The sequence below is a fragment of the Puntigrus tetrazona genome, chromosome 6 (assembly GCF_018831695.1).
Source record: "Puntigrus tetrazona isolate hp1 chromosome 6, ASM1883169v1, whole genome shotgun sequence".
Classification (NCBI taxonomy): Eukaryota; Metazoa; Chordata; class Actinopteri; order Cypriniformes; family Cyprinidae; genus Puntigrus; species Puntigrus tetrazona.
Window position 1 is genome coordinate 26340342 of NC_056704.1, and position 17776 is coordinate 26358117.

At 38.2% G+C, this 17776-nt stretch overlaps 3 protein-coding genes across 6 annotated transcripts in view; all 3 read right to left on the reverse strand.

Annotated features, from left to right (window-relative positions):
* Positions 1-1089: 1089 nt before the first annotated feature.
* hyal1 (hyaluronidase 1) lies at positions 1090-5133 on the reverse strand. Its single transcript, XM_043240954.1, has 4 exons — positions 4994-5133; positions 3179-4118; positions 2383-2472; positions 1090-1773 (listed from the first exon to the last, which is right to left on the reverse strand). Exons 1-4 carry the CDS (start codon positions 5017-5019, stop codon positions 1417-1419), a joined length of 1413 nt encoding a protein of 470 aa, XP_043096889.1. The 5' UTR covers positions 5020-5133; the 3' UTR covers positions 1090-1416.
* Positions 5134-6146: 1013 nt separating this feature from the next.
* On the reverse strand, positions 6147-13853 carry hyal2a (hyaluronidase 2a). The gene is made up of 4 exons (XM_043242412.1): positions 13588-13853; positions 11609-12568; positions 8863-8952; positions 6147-8044 (listed from the first exon to the last, which is right to left on the reverse strand). The coding sequence occupies exons 2-4, from the start codon at positions 12533-12535 to the stop codon at positions 7655-7657; spliced, it is 1407 nt and encodes a 468-aa protein (XP_043098347.1). The 5' UTR covers positions 12536-12568; positions 13588-13853; the 3' UTR covers positions 6147-7654.
* A 2273-nt stretch (positions 13854-16126) lies between these two features.
* tusc2a (tumor suppressor 2, mitochondrial calcium regulator a) overlaps positions 16127-17776 on the reverse strand; it is a 3800-nt gene continuing 2150 nt past the window's right edge. For all 4 annotated transcript variants that reach the window (XM_043241065.1, XM_043241067.1, XM_043241069.1 and 1 more), the window contains one exon: positions 16127-17316. In XM_043241065.1, the coding sequence (XP_043097000.1) occupies positions 17251-17316 (66 nt within the window). In that variant the 3' untranslated portion in view covers positions 16127-17250. The remainder of the gene's footprint in view (positions 17317-17776) is intronic.

The following is a 17776-nucleotide window of genomic DNA, read 5'->3' on the forward strand; positions in this document are numbered from 1 at the left end:
TCAACAGCACAAGGCTAAATGCATAATGAGAGCACTACTTCTACTGAACTAATCGCACTAACAAAGCAAAGCCATTTCTAAAGACCATCATGGACAATTAGACCAAAAAACAGCAAAGCAAAACGCCAACGACCAAACACTGACAATAAGAGAAGACGTTTGCCATCTCTACATACTACCCGACTGGGTTTGGTACCCAGTACTCATTGTACACTTGACAGTGTGCTTCTACTGTCATCTAGTGGCCCTACAGAGTGATTTCAGACAAGTTTGTGTTGCTTTTCTCTTACAGTGACAGGGTTGAACAGCAAATGTCCAACAAAACCCTCAGCTTACCTTCATGTTTCATATTTTCATCACATTTTGCATTATTCCTTACCGTTTTCTTCATTTAGTTCCCATCTCTTAGCTGATGCATTATTGGAACAAAACAGCTTGGGCAGGATATATCCAAGGCCTTATCTCGTTTTTTTTTTAGTGCTAGTCAGATCAGGTGGTGTTAGTGGGCGGGGCATGCTACATCCAGAGAGCGTTTCATTGGACAAAATCTGCATATACCCGATTGCAAGAAAATGATGCATCCTGTGTTTTCCCAGAAAAGGACGAGTGCATTTCAAATGTTATTGTAAGATGATTTAAAACGATTTTAGCATTATTCCAGCTAAATGAGCTCAAATGCAGCCGACGTGGAATCAAAGCCACACAAATCCATTTTATCAGCTTGATTAAATTCATTCTGATCTTAGAAAGCTCAGCATCGATGCATCAAACTGACTTCAATGATGTTGTTTGGATGCTAAATTATCTTTGCAGATACTAAATTGTGATTTTGCTTCTTGCTTGCATCTATTCATCTATAGCCACTTTTACACTAGAGAGAAGGTGTCAGATATAGCTCATCTGAAACACGCTTGCAGAGTGTGAAAGGAAACAAATGGGCTGCGATGTGCATATGACCGCTGATTAAAACCTGATCGTAACACTACTGCTTCTGCTTCACATTATTATTTTTATTTTACAGGAAATCGAATCAAATTCTTAACCAGGCATGCATAACTGTACAACAGGCATTTTAGTCAGAGAACGGTATGCGAACAGAAAGTTTATTCCATAAGATTTCAACGATTTGATGCGGTTTATAAATAGTTTTCATTAATAAGATTTCATAAAATCAACATTCATTTGCATTCTCAGGGATCTGCGTATGTTTGATGTAAACAAACACTCAAAATTAAACTGCATCTCGCTTTGATAAAGTCTGGCTAGCAAGTAGGGCGCACATTTATTAAAATATATGCTTTATCTCAAATTCAACTTCAAATGCATTTGTTAAAGCCACAATCAACGTTCAAAGTCAAATGTGTTGTTCAGCTTCAGGTGTCCCGCCCTGAGCTTTAAAGCTTCTAGTCATGTCTGTCATGTGAAGGTTTCCACAGGCACTGGTTTCTGACACTGTTCTCCTTCCCAGCCTGGGAAGCACTGGCACCTAAAGCTGGCTGCGAATCCCTTCGTTTCTCCTTCAGCCGTCCTGAACCTCCTGTGGGCCACATAAGACGGGCCCCTGCTCACGGGCCCGGGCAGCTTAGTCCTGGGAACGATGGACCATTCGGCTGGGTCCAGATGCAGGTAGGTCGTGCCGCTCGGGTCTCTCCTGATACACCGGCCCTTGGACGAGCACACGTCCTGGCTGCAGAGAAACGCCGCCTCCGTCACGTTCACGACGTACCTGCCAAGTGTGTCGTCCAGGTAGTCCCGGACCGCCTCACAGGCCTTCTGCACAGAGGAGACAAGCGTTTATACGCGGTTTACGTGGAAGCGAAAAATTATATGAATTTATAACTTGTCGGTTTTATTAACTCGTTCACTAGTTTATTACAAATAATCATTTATTTATATGTGACCACGGACCACAAAACCAGTCATAAGTGTAGTGTTGTTTTGATTCACCTGAAAGCTGAATAAATACACTTTTTTTTTTTTATTGGCGTACAGTTAGGATAGGACGAGATGCAACTATTTGAATACATAAAATCTAAGAGTGCAAAATACCGATCAAATCATCTTTAAAGTCGCCAAAATGATGTAATTTTACTTTAGGCTTTGCATTTAAAAAAGGACACGAATCTTTGACAATTACATCCTTTAATGATTCTAACTAAGTGAACTTGGAAAACTGAACTAGAATGACTTTGCATACAGTAAAAAGACGCACCGCTTTTATGTGTTCACGAGTTGACAGAACAATTCTAGCGTGACGCCAGTTTTCCAGTCATTTTTTCACATTTGAAAAGAGCTTGTCAACGCATGTTGCGCTCCAGCTTTCTAGCCAGCCGCTAATATACAATCATCAGAAGTGTATGTAATAATCAACATCACTCCAACCTTCGTTTGAGAGTAGTTTCCATCTCCCCACAGCACAACTCCAGCAGATCCTAGAGAGACGCTCTCACCTATAGTGTGCACCAAGTCCTCCTGAAAACACAAAACATTTCGATTAAATGACATATTTTAGACCTTTCGTTTTGGTTCACAGATCTAGGCCTGTTCACAGCAAAGTTGAGCTATAAGAGTTTAAAAAAACTGCACATGGCCTTTTTATAAACAATATAATTTAGTTATTGTTATAGTTACGTTTCTTGGTGTGAACAGGCCATTTTTTATTGGCAGGTAGATCTTCAAAAATATCATAATTCTATCAAAAATTTCATATTTTCACATATTCTGTGCATTTCATATATTTTGTTTAGACAAAATATTGAATTTAAGCATTCCATCAAATATTACATATTTTCATATATTCTATGTATTTCCTATATTTTTACTACTATTATAGCATTTATTTTTATTTATATAATACATACATACATATATATATATATATATATATATTTCTATTTTATCTTTTCTATTTTTATTTTAGATTTTTTTTTTTTTATTTTACGATGTGCTTTTGTCATTTAAAGTAGTTTCTATATATAATTTGTTTAACATATTAAATTATGCATTTATTATCCATATTATTTTTTTGCTCCAGTTTAAGTAATACATTGAGTTAAGCTACATTTTTTAAGTTTTTTATTTGACTTTATTTTTTGCATTTATGATTTCAATTCTAATATCAGTTTAAATTAACTATAATAAAGGGAGAAAAGTGAACGGGCCTTTACTCTGCGCTGACCTGTGAGAGAAACTCCATGGAGTAGGTGTAGGCGATCCTGGCGTAGGGGAAGACAGATGGAGGCCGATGGGTGGTCTGTTCGCTCACCCTCATGGCCTCCAGGATCCGATGGCGGCTGTACAGTAAGATATCCCGTCCGCGGCCCCGGAGCCCGAGATCCAGATAGATATCAGGGTACAGGGCCGAGCTGACGTTCCACAGCCAGAGCAGTTTATCGTTCCTCTTCATCTCCAGAGCAGGACACTCACCCGTGTACGTCTCGTTCTTCTTGTACTGATAATTATAGCAGCAGGGGAACCCATAAAACCCCCATAGCCCTCCAGGACGCTCTCTACGGCCCAGTTTTAGCGTCTCCTCCATGAAGGCCCGTGAAGCCTCCTCGAATTCCCTCACCGCCTCCTCTTCTATCTGATCCGGCTTCCAAGCAGGATGCTTGGCTTTCACTAAAATCCTGGAGCCATTCCAGTAGATTTCCTTAGCGTCCCAGTTGCGTTCCCACAGGGGCCTCCACTTTTCCCAGTCGATGACAGCAAGCCCTTGAAATCCCAAATCCGGGATGTCGGTCCTCAAATCGCCGTCGGCTTTCCAGAGGTGCCGGTCCAGGCTGGCGTTTTGAGGAACGCCTCCATATACTGGTTCGCCGCCGATGCCGTAATAAGGATACTCTCCCAACTTGTCAGAGTAGAAGATAGTGATGTTGTCTCCCATGAAGGCCTGGTCGCGGTTGTGCACGATGTCAAAGACGCTCAAATCCAGCTCGACCCCAAATCGAGACGTGCATCGCTCCGTCGGAGCGTTCCATACGGAAAAAAAAGGGAGATGAGGGAGAAGAAGGGAGGACGGACGGCCGAGGACAGACGCAAAACAGACGGCGAACACCACCAGAGGACACGTCCCACGTCCAAGCTCGTCCATCCCTGGAAAAGGTGACACGATGGACCTGCGACGATGAGAACGCAGAGCGTTTAGCATCCAGCTCCGCATCTGATGTCACATGAGCCGAGGCAATTTAAATGGAAATGAAGTCGAGCTACAGTCTAATTTCACAAGGTAATTTCAATGATGAGAGGTAATTTTTTTTCGAACAAAGGTATACTTTATCCTGAACAACTCATTATCCATAATAATCATCCACTTCAGGAAGCGCTACATTAAGTGTGTGTGTGGTGTGCAGACCTTTCCCCTCGAACGTGACTTTATAATGTACATGATTTTGCATTTCACTGCGAAACACAGGCAGGTAGAGATACTTACAAAGTGAGAATTATTAACAGTATTTTTTACCATTTTGGACGTTACCATGGTAATACCGTGGTGTATTGGACACAATCGTGATGGCATTTTCATAATATCATTTGAAGCATCTGAGAGTATTAATGTCTTGATATATGAATAATACATCTGTGTTCAAACTGTTAACGTAATATGATAAAGTTAGTACAAAGTATCCAAATGAAAACATAAGCATGGAAAAGTGTATTCATTTCTAGTAATATGATTTAAAAGTAACGCGGGATTACTATCAGAACTTGTTTTTGTAACGGAAATGTACCGCAGCAAAAAATATGGTAAAACCGTGGTACTTTCAGTTAAATACACGCATTACACCGTCAAGATCTGACTAAATAAGTTAAAAAAAAGTGTATAATTATTAAAGTGAAATGCATGTTGTTGTTTAGATTTCGGAAATGTTAAAAAGAGGAACTGTGACTTTACGCCAGAAAACCGACAGACATCGAGAACGCAGACCCGACTTAAGCTGTTTATGTGATGAAGTGCACGCGTTCGTATCACCTGAACTTAAATCGTACTTACTGATCCAGTAAATCTTTCAGGATCATTCACAAAACAACAAATGGTTTCGGCTTTACTCGTGACCAACCTCCTGTTAAAAGCAGAACGTCTCCCGTTTAACCAATAGGAACGAGGGGGTGGGGCCTAAAGAGGAGCGTGGGGACGTTCACGGAATGCGTGGCTTACGTCGGTCCGTGCAAGTACAACGCCGTAGAATTCATCATATCGTGTATTGAAAGGCGCTGTATGAAGACAAAAACATAGTAACGGTGCTACTTTTAGTAGCTAGAGTGTCAGATTGGCCTGCTTTATACACTAACAAAAGTATGAAGGTATTTAGATACTTTTATAAAATGCTTTCTTGGTCATTCATCGCGTATTTCTTACATATGGGCATTTCAGCTGGGACATGAGACTTATGCATTTTTATTGTCTTTTATAGAAAAAGAATCAACAAAATGCTCCCTTTAGAGCACTTATTTAAAATTACTACTTACTAGACCACAGCAATATCAGATTTTTGCACATATGTTTGGTTATATATTTGAAATATCATTGGAAATGCCATGCCAGTCAATACGGTAATCATTTAGAGCCACGGTACAGGCCTTTATCAAATTATTAGTGTAAAAAAGTACAACCCATTGTACCTTTTCATTGAAAAACTGCTCTAAACGTCATCGTTTTGAAAGAAAAATGACTTGCCATTTGTGGTCAAGTGGGTAACAACATTTCAAAATGATGACTTTAATTCTCAAAAACAAGGAAGCAATCTTGATAGTCAGAAAACATCTTTGATACAGGCAAAGAGCTAAGATTAACAAACAAGGAACAGAAAGTTGCTGGTAGCACCATAAACGTCTTCAGCTGCATGCAAAGCATCATCTAGAGTCATTTGAGTAAAGATTAACAAACATTATATTTCATATTGCTTCTGATCTTATTTTAAGGAAAGGCTCACAGAGTTAAAAGCAACAAATATAACTTTCTTGGTTTGTAAACCCTGTAATTTGGGCTGGTCCTCGTGTTGACCAGATCCAAGGTTTGTACTCTCACATGTTTCCCCCGTTTAGTCTGTTCTTTTTTCCAGAAAAAATGTCCACTAACTGAGGAATACTGAATGGTTAATGTACAAAAATCAATATGACAACAAACATGACAAGAAATGAGACAATTAAAAAGGTCAACTTTTTTTAATGCAGAAATCATTTAAATCACAATTTCAGAAAATCTGATTCACAAATGTGTTGGCAATTTAAAGAAAGATATAATGCAAACGCTTCTCTCACAGTCCAGTGCCTTTTTCACATATGAATGTAACCGCTGTCTCCTAACAATCACTGTTACAACGCTGACAGAGACGCTGAACCAAGCAAACAATATGCATGAAAATATATGCTGATTTGGCAACAATTGAATTAGTCAGTGAAACGGCAATAAAAGACTATATAATCCAAAGTTGCCAAACACTTTTTAAATAACAGGATATAAGCCAGCCTGCATAAGCCACATTGCATGACATGTATCCACATTTCCAGCAACAGTAGTCTCATCTTAAAGGAACAGTACGTTCAAAAACCTACATTTGAAAGCGAAATCAAAAATGAACATTTAAATGTACTCACCCTCTTGCCATCCAAGATGTGGAGGAGTTTGCTTCTTCACAAGAACGCATTTTAAGAAATGTATCATTACTACGTCGCTTATTCATCAATGGATGGGTGCCGTCAGAAAGAGAAGCCGAACGGCTGATAAATAGAAGTAGTATAAATAATCCACAACCTTTAAACAAGTTAGTTTGTGATTTAAAAACATCTTCATGGATTTGCTGGAACTTTGAACCGTTTCTTCTGGATAAACTAGGAGTCCTGAATCAGGTAAGACATATGCATTGTTCAAAGTTAAAACACTTTAGCATTTGATTTTTTTCTTACAAACATGCAGCTTTTGGCTTCAAAAGTTGTTAACTGAAACAGGAGCGGTGTGGGTTGTGATGTTTCATCAGCCGTTTGATTTCTCGTTCTGACGGCACCCATTCACTGCAGAGGCTCCATTAATGAGCAAATGATGTAATGCTACATTTCTCCAAATGCTCTCTAACAAAGAAACATTCAAATTCATCTACATACTCGATGGCCTCACATATTATTAAACATTAAAAGTGGTTTGCACAGCTCACATACTATATCCTCAGTCTTTTAGGAAAATACTTCAATATAAAAGATATAACTAATGACAGAATATTCATTTTAGGCTGAGCTGCGTCTTTAAGGCTTACTCAGATCCTGTTTGAATCACACACACACACGTGTATTTCCTTAACTACATATGATGCCTACAGCCCACGCTGTAGAGTTAGATAACCAACATCTTTATAGTCATAGCTCAAATCTACACTCAAACCAAGACAGGCACTTTAAACCAAATTGCTCAAAGCTTCTTCTGAATGAATGCACTCATCGGTTAATCACAAACGTTCATTCGATTTTCCTGTTGCATCTGCCTCGAGTGTTGCATGAGCAAAAACCAAAAGTGCTTATTTAAAACTTCAAGGAACTCAGTTTCCTGTGGTTGGATATATACATTTCGATTTCAAGCTCACCCACGACGACAGCATTTGGATCGCACTGACCAGCCGAACATTTCATAAGCAAGGAAACGAGTTCAAGTCTATGGCACCGCTCAGGTCAGTAAATGCATCAGCAATGGAGCGAGGAGGAGAATCCGTAATGCTTTGGGTGCGTGTCCGTCTCCTCGCTGCTGAAGAGGGTCCTCGAGATCACACCTCTCGCCCTGATAGCCGCTAAAACACTGGCACTGGAAGTCATCGCTCATCCGCCGCCGCCCTTCCGGGCTCACGTCTCCCTTCACGCGCAGTTCGCCCCCCTGGTCTACTATCTCGTGCGTCTGGGGGTCAAGATGCAGATACGTGTCCGTGTCCGGACGCCTGCGCAGACAGCGGCCGTGAGAGCTGCACAGAAAGCGACTGCACTGCTCGGCCGCTGTGGAGACGTTGAGGAGGTAACGGCCCAGAGGACCCTGCAAGTACTGGTTCAAACTGGTACAAATGGTCTGAGTGGTAAAACATACGAAGAGAAGGAGATTATGTCAAGTGAAAACTAGAGCTGGACATTTTTGGAAGAAATTGGAAGTGGAAGGCGTTGTAGGCACTTCAGTGTTCAGGGTTAGTTTTAGCTTTTAATTAGTCGCCCTCATGTCGTTCCAAAGGGGTAAAACCTTCATTCATCTTCAGAGCACAAATTTGGATATTTTGGATTAAACCGGAGAGCTATCTGACCCTCCATAGACAGCAACACAACTCAAATGTTTTCAGATCTAGAAACATAGTAAAAACCTGCTCTGGAAAATAGCGGAAGACATAACTCTTGGTTAAAAAAAATAAATAAAAAATTGAACAGGTTTTTTATAGAAAATCATGCACATATAAGCCAAGTTGTTCTTGCATTTACTTTATAAAAATCACTAGAGATTTCACAACAGACTGACACATGAACCATGAACTAAAGGTAGATGTTTGTAAAAAAAAAAAAAATGCGACCAGAAGTATCAACTATTAATCAAGCATCATGTACAAGATTATTAACTAGAGGCCTTCAAATATAATGCAGTATCATATATGGTCTTTATATAGGTAATATGATCAATAGAAGCACCATTTACAAAACAATCATTATTATTAGAATTATAAACTAGCGTCAGTAAAAACCTCTTAAAGGAATAGTTCACCCAAAAAGAAAAATGTATTCCAAGCCATCCTAGGTGAATATGACATTCAAAAATAATGTAAATTATGAGGTATTTTTTTATTTTGGGGTGAACTATTCCTTTAACTGGCACTATTTCTGATAATGTGGTGTGCGAGTGCTTACCTTGCTGCTGGCGTAAGCAGCTTCACCCCAGAAAACAATACCAGCTGCGCCCAGAGCCACACTTTCTCCAATGGTGGACACCAAATCCATCTGCTCAAACACAAACAAATAAAAAAGGATTCTTCAGCAGTTCTTTGGAGAGGTTAAGGTGCTATATAACACCGTTACTGTATAAAGAACCAGTAGAGTACTTTAACTCAGATAGTAGTCAAAAAGTGTTACTTGATTATATATACAGTATATATGCACACATATACATACATACATACGTACATATGCATATATACACACACATATACATACATACATACACATATACATACATATATATATATATATACACATACACATATGTTAACACTAAAATTGTGATGTTTATTCCCTGGCTTGTAAGCATTAATTTTATTTGCTGAGGTTTCCCTGTCAAAAAAAAAATCACTGCAAAAGTGCTATATGGCACCTCTTATGGTTCTACAAAGCACTATTTGACAAAGGTTTAAAGACTGGTACTAAATAGCAATAAAAGTAGTTCCCCTATGAACAATGAACAAAAACAAAAAGTTAACTCGGCTCATTTTAAAAGTTGTGTGTTAAGGTCACAACTTAAACGGTGAAAATAGAGTAGGAAATCAGCTGCTGTGGTTTGGTGGGTGGTGGCATTATAAGTGGCCACCCTTCCTGTTCTCCTGCACACACACACGCACACACACACACACACACACACACACACACACACACACACACACACACACACACACACACACACACACACACACACACACACACACACACACACACACACACACACACACACACACACACACACACAGATATAAAGATAAAGAGCACAGGCCTGCCGCATGAACCCAGATTTAGATTGCGCAAACTTTGAGTATTCGTGGGTTAGTTTTGAGAGAGTTTTATTCTGGTTTAAAGTTCACAAACCCAAACTGGACTAATTAGCTGTGAGCAAAGTAAAATATATCTGATGCACTTAAGCCACTTCTAAGTGTCTTTAAAATTTAAAAAATAAAGACAACAATTGCCAGACTTTTCAGCTACTTATTATATTTATACTGTGATATATTAATTCTAATTGTTCATAATTCATGCCATATATTGTTATTTCTAGTAATGAAAAAGCACAAAAAGTAAATTGAGGCTGCATGTGTCTTGCTCCAGTTTTAAATCACAAACTCTGAGAACAGAACATTTGTGAACCCACCGAACCTGATCTGAACCAGGCTGGATGCGTTTGGTTTTGTCGACTCTAAACCTAGGCTGAAACTCTAGTTGGTTCAGTCCGTTTCACACCAACAGGCCACTGATGATTATGTAAGAAAAGATTCTGATTTAATCTCAATACACCAAAACCGCAGGGATGGTTGAATGAACACAGCCATGTTACGGGTGTCTTGGGTTTGAATCCTGGCTGCGTCAAACCCCAAGAACTTTATGGGGACAAAAACACAGTTATGCATGTGAACTTCTCGAATGCGCACAATAGAAGACTTTTTTGCAGACGTCTCTGGCCTTTGAACAAACAGACTGGAGAGTCACTGACAGCTGAATGGAATATTTCGTCCTTTAAGGTCAACCTTCATTTCCGCACATTCTGTTACACGTCAAAAGTTTAACTTGGGGTCATATGGAGTCATTTACAAATATTTTATTGTTTATTTGCTAAACCCTGCCTTATAAATGTCCCAAGGCTCTGCTACCTCAGCAACCGTCTGTAAAATGTTGCTCCCATGCACTTTTACACATCTCTCAAATTTAAATACTAAATAAGTATTTTCAATGTAATGTAATAGTATACATATATATATATATATACATATATACATATATATATATATATATATATATACATATATATACATATACATACATATATATACATATATATATATATATATATATATATATATATATATATACATATATATATATATATATATATATATATATATATATATATATATATATATATATATATATACACATACATATATATATATACATATCTATATGTAATACTATATGTGTATATGTAATAGTAAATAAATAATACTTATTATAAAAGTAATACACTTAGCTAAATGTATTTATAAATGTACAATTACTCATTTAAATGTTGCATATTGATTCAGATCATTAAAGGCCATAACAAAAAAAAGTTAAAAGTACATTTTATTTGGGATTAAATGAAGATTGAATGGAAAGTTTTACAATTACTCATTTAAACATAGATCTCCAAAAAAAGTTAAAAGTACATTTTATTTGGGATTAAAAAAAAGAAAGTCTCAAACAATCAAACAATAACAATTTTAATTTGGAAAATCAGAAATCTAAAATTAACATAAAATTTTCTTTTATTTGCACATCGACTCAGACTATTAATATAATATCAAGAATAAGATCTAAAAAAATATTCTATGATCACACTTTTCACAGAATTCAGGAATGGGATAAAAAAAAAAAAAATCTTTAAATTCTCCAATGTTTTTCTATTGCACAAGACTAAATTAAAGGACATCAACTAATATATCTACTTTGCAATGCTAGTCTACACAAGAACCACATTCAATGAATGTTTACCACTTTTGGTGGTTCTGCAGAATTCTTCAGTTCATTCCTATGGGACGTCCCGTAAAGCTTGTCGGAGTTCCCGACGGTAATCAAGGAGGGGGAAACTTACAGCTAAAGTTGAAATTACAAATCAAGCGCATTTCTACAAACCCACCTCTGTCAGCAGCTCCAGCTCTCCGTCATACGTAGGCCGGCTGTAGACAAAAACAGGACGCGCCAATCCCTCGCCCACCGATGCCAATCTCATCCCCTCTTTCACACGGTTTCGGACGAACTGGCGACCGGAGGAAGTCGAACGCAACACGGACTTCATGTATACGGACGGGAACAGAGCCGTGCTTTCAGTCCACAGCCACTTCAGCTGGTCGTTCCGGGCCCTCTCCGCATCCGGGCAGCGTCCCGTGTAGTTCTCCAGACTGTGTCGGTAGTCGTGGTTATAGCAGTCGGGAAAGAGGTAGAAGCCCCAGAGCTGGTTGGGACGCAAGCTTTTGGCCAGCTGTAACGTCTCCAGCATGAACAGGCGGCTGGACATCTCGAACTCCTGCTGGGCGACTTTTTTTACCAGCGTTTGAGACCAGCTCGGGTTTTTTTGGGCCACTAAGAACTCCGACTGGCTCTTGTAAATCCCTTTAGCGTCCCAATTCCGTATCCAAATGGGACGCCATTCCTCCCAGTCGATGACGGCCAGGCCTCGCGCGGACGGGTCGCGGATGTACTTCTCGATCCCCTCCGGCATCCTCTCTTTGTGGTGCGTTCGGCTGGCGATCTGCGGGAGCCCGCCGTTGACAGCCACGCCGTCCCGGAAGTGCGGATACAGGCCCAGGCGGTCTTTGTAGAACATGGTGAGGTTCTGCTTGGTGAAGCCTTCGTTCGGAGAGGCCACGATCTGAAACTGATCGAGCCGGAGGCGGACGTCGTGCCGAGGCCTGCAGTCTTCTGTCGGGGCGTTCCAGACCAGAACCACGGGCTTCTGAGGGTAAAGAGGCCATCTTGTGGGCTTGAGATCTTCAGCGAGAGCGAGATGATCCAGAGCCAGTGGAACCAGCAGCCAGATTCTCCAGAGCTGGACGCAGTACGCCATGACTTCAGCCTTTCAATATACAGGCCTTCACTTCTGCTCAAATGTAAAAAAAAATTGGAATAATTTCAATATCTGATCTCTATCTCGTGTCAAGGAGGAAACATACCGAAACAAACAAAATACGACCAAAAATATTGGAAAAAAATCATTAAAAATAACCAAATAAATCAATTACTTGGAGGTTACTACTCTAAAATTATAAAATTATTGTGAAAGCAATGTGCAAACACTTAAAAAACCTAAATCATCCCGTTCTCCATATCCATAGAGCAACCATCATGAAAAAAATCCTCACTTTTGACATTAAAAATAACACAGGAAGCAAATTAAGGATATTATGGAAGTGAGTTTCCATTTGAAAAAGTTGGCTAATATTATAAAACTATATAACAAACATCCCAGTTAAAGTTACTAGCCCGATGTTGAATTTTAATATTATAGCATCGAATTAAATAAATATTTAATACAAGTAAATGTTTACATGTAATTGTATATAACAGTATTTTATTATGAACATAAATATTCACAGGAAGCTCTAATAAAGCGAGCTTTATTATCTAATAGAACTGATGACCAGACACTGATCTTACCGAAGCAAAAATGACCAAAATACTTTGATATCAATTGCATCTCACAGTCATAAGATTAAATGAAGCGCAAAAGGGGAAATGTAGCTTAAATCTCCCGCCCATCAGATAAATCTCAGATATAAGATATTATATGAGACGGTCTACAATTTGTTCAGTTCAGAGATCTTATTAACTCTTTTCTCATCCAAAAAATAATAATTTATCCCAGTTTCTTCTATTGAACTGTTAGAAGGACACCTTTATTAAATTTCCAGTGCGATTAAAGATCAACATATAAACGATTAATTGTAAAACTACAATGCTATAAATATTATTGTCCTGAAATGCACGGTATTTACATGCAATAAGCTCAGGGTGCCAGTGCCATTAAACTTTGTATGTTTTTAATACTATTAAATACCCACAAGCCAGTTCGAATCACTCACAGAACAACAAAACAACTTTTTCATGGAAACAACTCACCTCTGACATTAAAAACAGCATTCATTCCCAGATAAATAAGTCCATCCTGTGGTTGCGATGTAAATCATTGCCGTTTCAGTCGCCTGTTGCCTCTTACAGAGAGACTTTCACGAGCTCTCCTCCGATCATAAAGACCCGAGATCAGGCGGACTGATGTCTTGTGAGGTCTGATCTTCCGATCTCCTCACATTCTTCATCTGAAACGCTTTTATCTTCGCGGCGGAGCGACAAAACCAGAGAGCCGCTTTGATAAGTTTCATTGATTCCGCGCGGAGGGGGCGTGGTTTTATTACCAGCTCACTGGGGGCGTGTTTTGCTTTATGCAAATGATGGGCCTAAAACGTGGTCATAGCGGGTCCAAAAAACATTAGGCTACACGTGCACCTCTTTATTCAAACCGAAAAAGTTAAACTAAAATATACAAATGTTAATTTTAACTTATTTTAATGTTATTCATAATGACAAAACGACAAAAAGGAAAGAAAAACCACTGCAAAAGAAATATTTTATTTGTATGCTTTTTATATATATGCTTTGGAAATATTATATAATGATTAATATTTATTTTTATTATTTTTAATAAATAATAATAATTATAATATAGACAATTTTCCAGTTTTCTTTCATTTTCAGTTTATTCGTTACTTAATTATGTCATTTTTATTTATTTTTTTGTTCCATCTCTTGTAATATGAATGTAGCATTAAATTCATCTTAACATTCAGCCATATTAGGTATTCGGTTTTCTGTATAAAACTGTGTGAGAAATAATAGTGCGGATTCACTGAAACTCTTTCTGACGTTTGAGGATGCACGTGATGAATATGAAATCAGGGCAACATCGGGCGGCTTTCAAGTGGTTCCTTTCTGACAATGACCCGCAGAGATCCTGTTCCGCCATTCCTGCATATTCTGCTGACTCATGTGTCGCCTCTGTCAGTGCATGTGTGCGTTCATGAAAGAGAGAGGGTCACTTCCTTCCTCGGGGGCCTTTTCCTTTTCTCCCCGTTCTTGGGGTTTTACATCACCGTTTCTTCCAACTACGCAGCGCCAGGAAGCTTTAACAATATGAGAGGAACTGGACACACACACACCCATAACACCCGCCTCCCAAAAATGGCAAACTCACATCCTCGAGCGCCAGGAGAGATCAGAGACAGCGCTTCCCCAGAATTATCACTCCATCTAAGACAGTCCTACAGAACACCCTGAGGTCAAAGGTCAGCAGGCAGTTTATCAGATGTAAATATTTTTTCTCCAACATTTCTGCAATGTTACACCAGAGGACACAGTTCAATACTTTCTCAACTAACCATATATATATATATATATATATATATATATATATATATATATATATATATATATATATATATATATATATATATATATATTTATATATATATTTTTATATATATTTTTTATATATATATATATATATATATATATATATATATATATTTTTTTTTTTTTTTCACGCACACATTTTTTTAAATGATGAACCCATTTCCCAACAACAATTAAGCATTCAGAATTATTTGCTAATATTTTAAAATACACGCACATAATGTTTTTGGTAGCTATGCCTAATATATAGGAAACGCATACATATCTTGCTGCATCACATTCAGTTAGAAATGATACGAATCGTGTCAAAACACTACATTTTTAGCAATAATAAAGAAAAAAGTAGAGTAGTTCAGCTTTGAATATTACTGTTCGTGCAATGCTTTGCAACTTTTATTTGACCTCTCTCTCTTTCCGGAATCAGCGTGCTCACGGTAAGCCCAGCTTACTTTTATTTGATTGGCCGTCTCGGTCATATTGACATTAATGAACACGGAGACCTCTGAGGAAAGACCAGCCTAGAAATGTCACTATAACAACCGATAGATCACGGCGTAATGGAGCGCAGCAGGTCAGTGCTATAATTTAAAGCGTATGGGTGACAATTTAGTTATTTTTCATTATTGGGAGGCACGACTTGCTCCCCTCTATGATGTTTACGGGCCTGTCATAGGCTGTTTGTATTTCAGGCACTACAGGGCGAGTTGTAATTTTGGGTGATCTGTTCCTTTAACAGTACTTTCACACACACACACACAGAAGCCCCCCGAGGGCCGCCGTAACCTTCACGTGTCTCATCACGCATTCTCTCATAACCCCTCCAAGTGTTTATTCTCTCTTATCAGTGTCAATGATTGCGCGCAGACATGGCATCCTGTCGGAGCTTCCTGCATTTCATTCGGCATGGGTGGGACGAAACACTCCCAGTGAAGTCATCCAGACAGGCATCTGTTTCTGATGAAACCTACCTTTTAGGGCCTGGCCGGCTCTGATAAAGAGTCTATCTCGTGTCGATGGAGATCAAGCCTCCCGGCTTCAAAGAAGCGAGGAAACGTTGAAAACAGCTTAACCTCTGACATTTCACCATCTACCGCACCCAGATCCCTGGTGCCGGGAGAGGCACGGAAAGAGCAAAATAAGCTAAAAATGAGACAGGGACAGCGTTTTCGATTCACGACCCAGAAATTCACTATAAATTCTTAGAAAAATATTTTATTGCATTACAATTACATCGCTTAGCACAAATAGTGAGATTCTGACAAGATGATTACTTTAAATCTCAGGGACAAAAACTGATAAATCCCATATTATTTAATGAATTAATAATAATTTTTATTGTCGTCAATGTGCATGATTTTTTTTTTATAATTAATAATGCATCCTTATTTATTTTAAATAAATAAAAAACACAACGCTAAAAACGTTCGAGGGTTGCAACTAAACCACAAAAAATTATTACTGTAAATAAAATTAATTCGATTTTTTAAAAACGTTTTATTTCAGCTCAACACGTCTAATTTTGTTTAGTGTAAGTTAGTTTACTATACAGACATTAAACAAAATAATAAGTTACAAAAACACAAACAAAAACCGTAACTAAAATTAAAACGAAAACAGAAAATATAAAAATAAAAGCCAATTAAATATGAAAAACTGCAATAGCATAATATATCAGCTATACTAAAATCCCAAAGTACTGTTTGAAAAAAATAGATATTTATTTTAAAATTTGCTAAAGAGTGTTAAATATCCATTAAAATATTCTAGGCTAACACATTTCAGTCAACAGTTTGTTTTTCGTTACTTTTTCTCATTGAATATTTAGTTTCACCTTAACATTACGGACGTAAAATGCGACCGTCTTTTTATATTTTAAATAATTACTACCGCGTAATCAGCTAAACTCTTTTATTCAAGTATAACAACTCATAATTTACTGTACAATAAATGAGAAAAAAAGTGCAGATGTGGGTTGCGACCCAACAGAGTCAGACTTCGATACGACAGAATATTATAACATACAACACGACGATAAACACGCGCACACTGCAGTCGATCGACATCCACAAACACGAGTGATTTCTGTACAATCCCTGCACCGCTTCAGGCTCCATACCTCCTCACCGTACGTCACGGAAGACAAGACGCCGTACGTCTGCCGTCTACACACCAGAACACACATCAGAAAACATGATTCGTGTTTTTGGTCAAAGCAGGTGTGGTGCCAGAACACCCTTTCTGTCGTAACAGAATCCCCTCAGAAGAACAAGAAAGGTGGAAGGAAGTCTAGTGCGTTTGAGACATGACGCTTCCCGCTTATATTTCGCACAGGATGACAGGGAAGTCGACGTGGATTCGTGGGTGATCCAACTTAATGATTCCCTGCAGACGTTAAATATATAAAAACACTGTCAGAAATAATTACACGCAAAAGCTTTGAAACTAAATCATGTGATTTAAGGTAACGGAACCGCCTATAGGGTAATGAACGGATGAATGGAGGTCAATTCACGTCGAGTCAATGAATGAAAAAATATAAAATAAATAAATAAATGTTTAGTTAAGAGACAAATGAATAGTTCAACTGAAAAGTATTTATATAGCACACTTTATAATGCAATTTGTGTCAATGCAGCTTTACGGTATTAATGAGTTATGCAATAAAATGATGCTTGTAGTCAATGTTTTTCACACGTTTTACTTTATTTGTGTTTTCCTGACCGAAAATACTATACATTTCATGTGCTATAAAATCAAGTAGCAAATCGTGGGCTTTCCTATCAAATATAATGTCTTAATCGTCATACATTATGATCATTCTCGTTATATTTGACGTGATTTC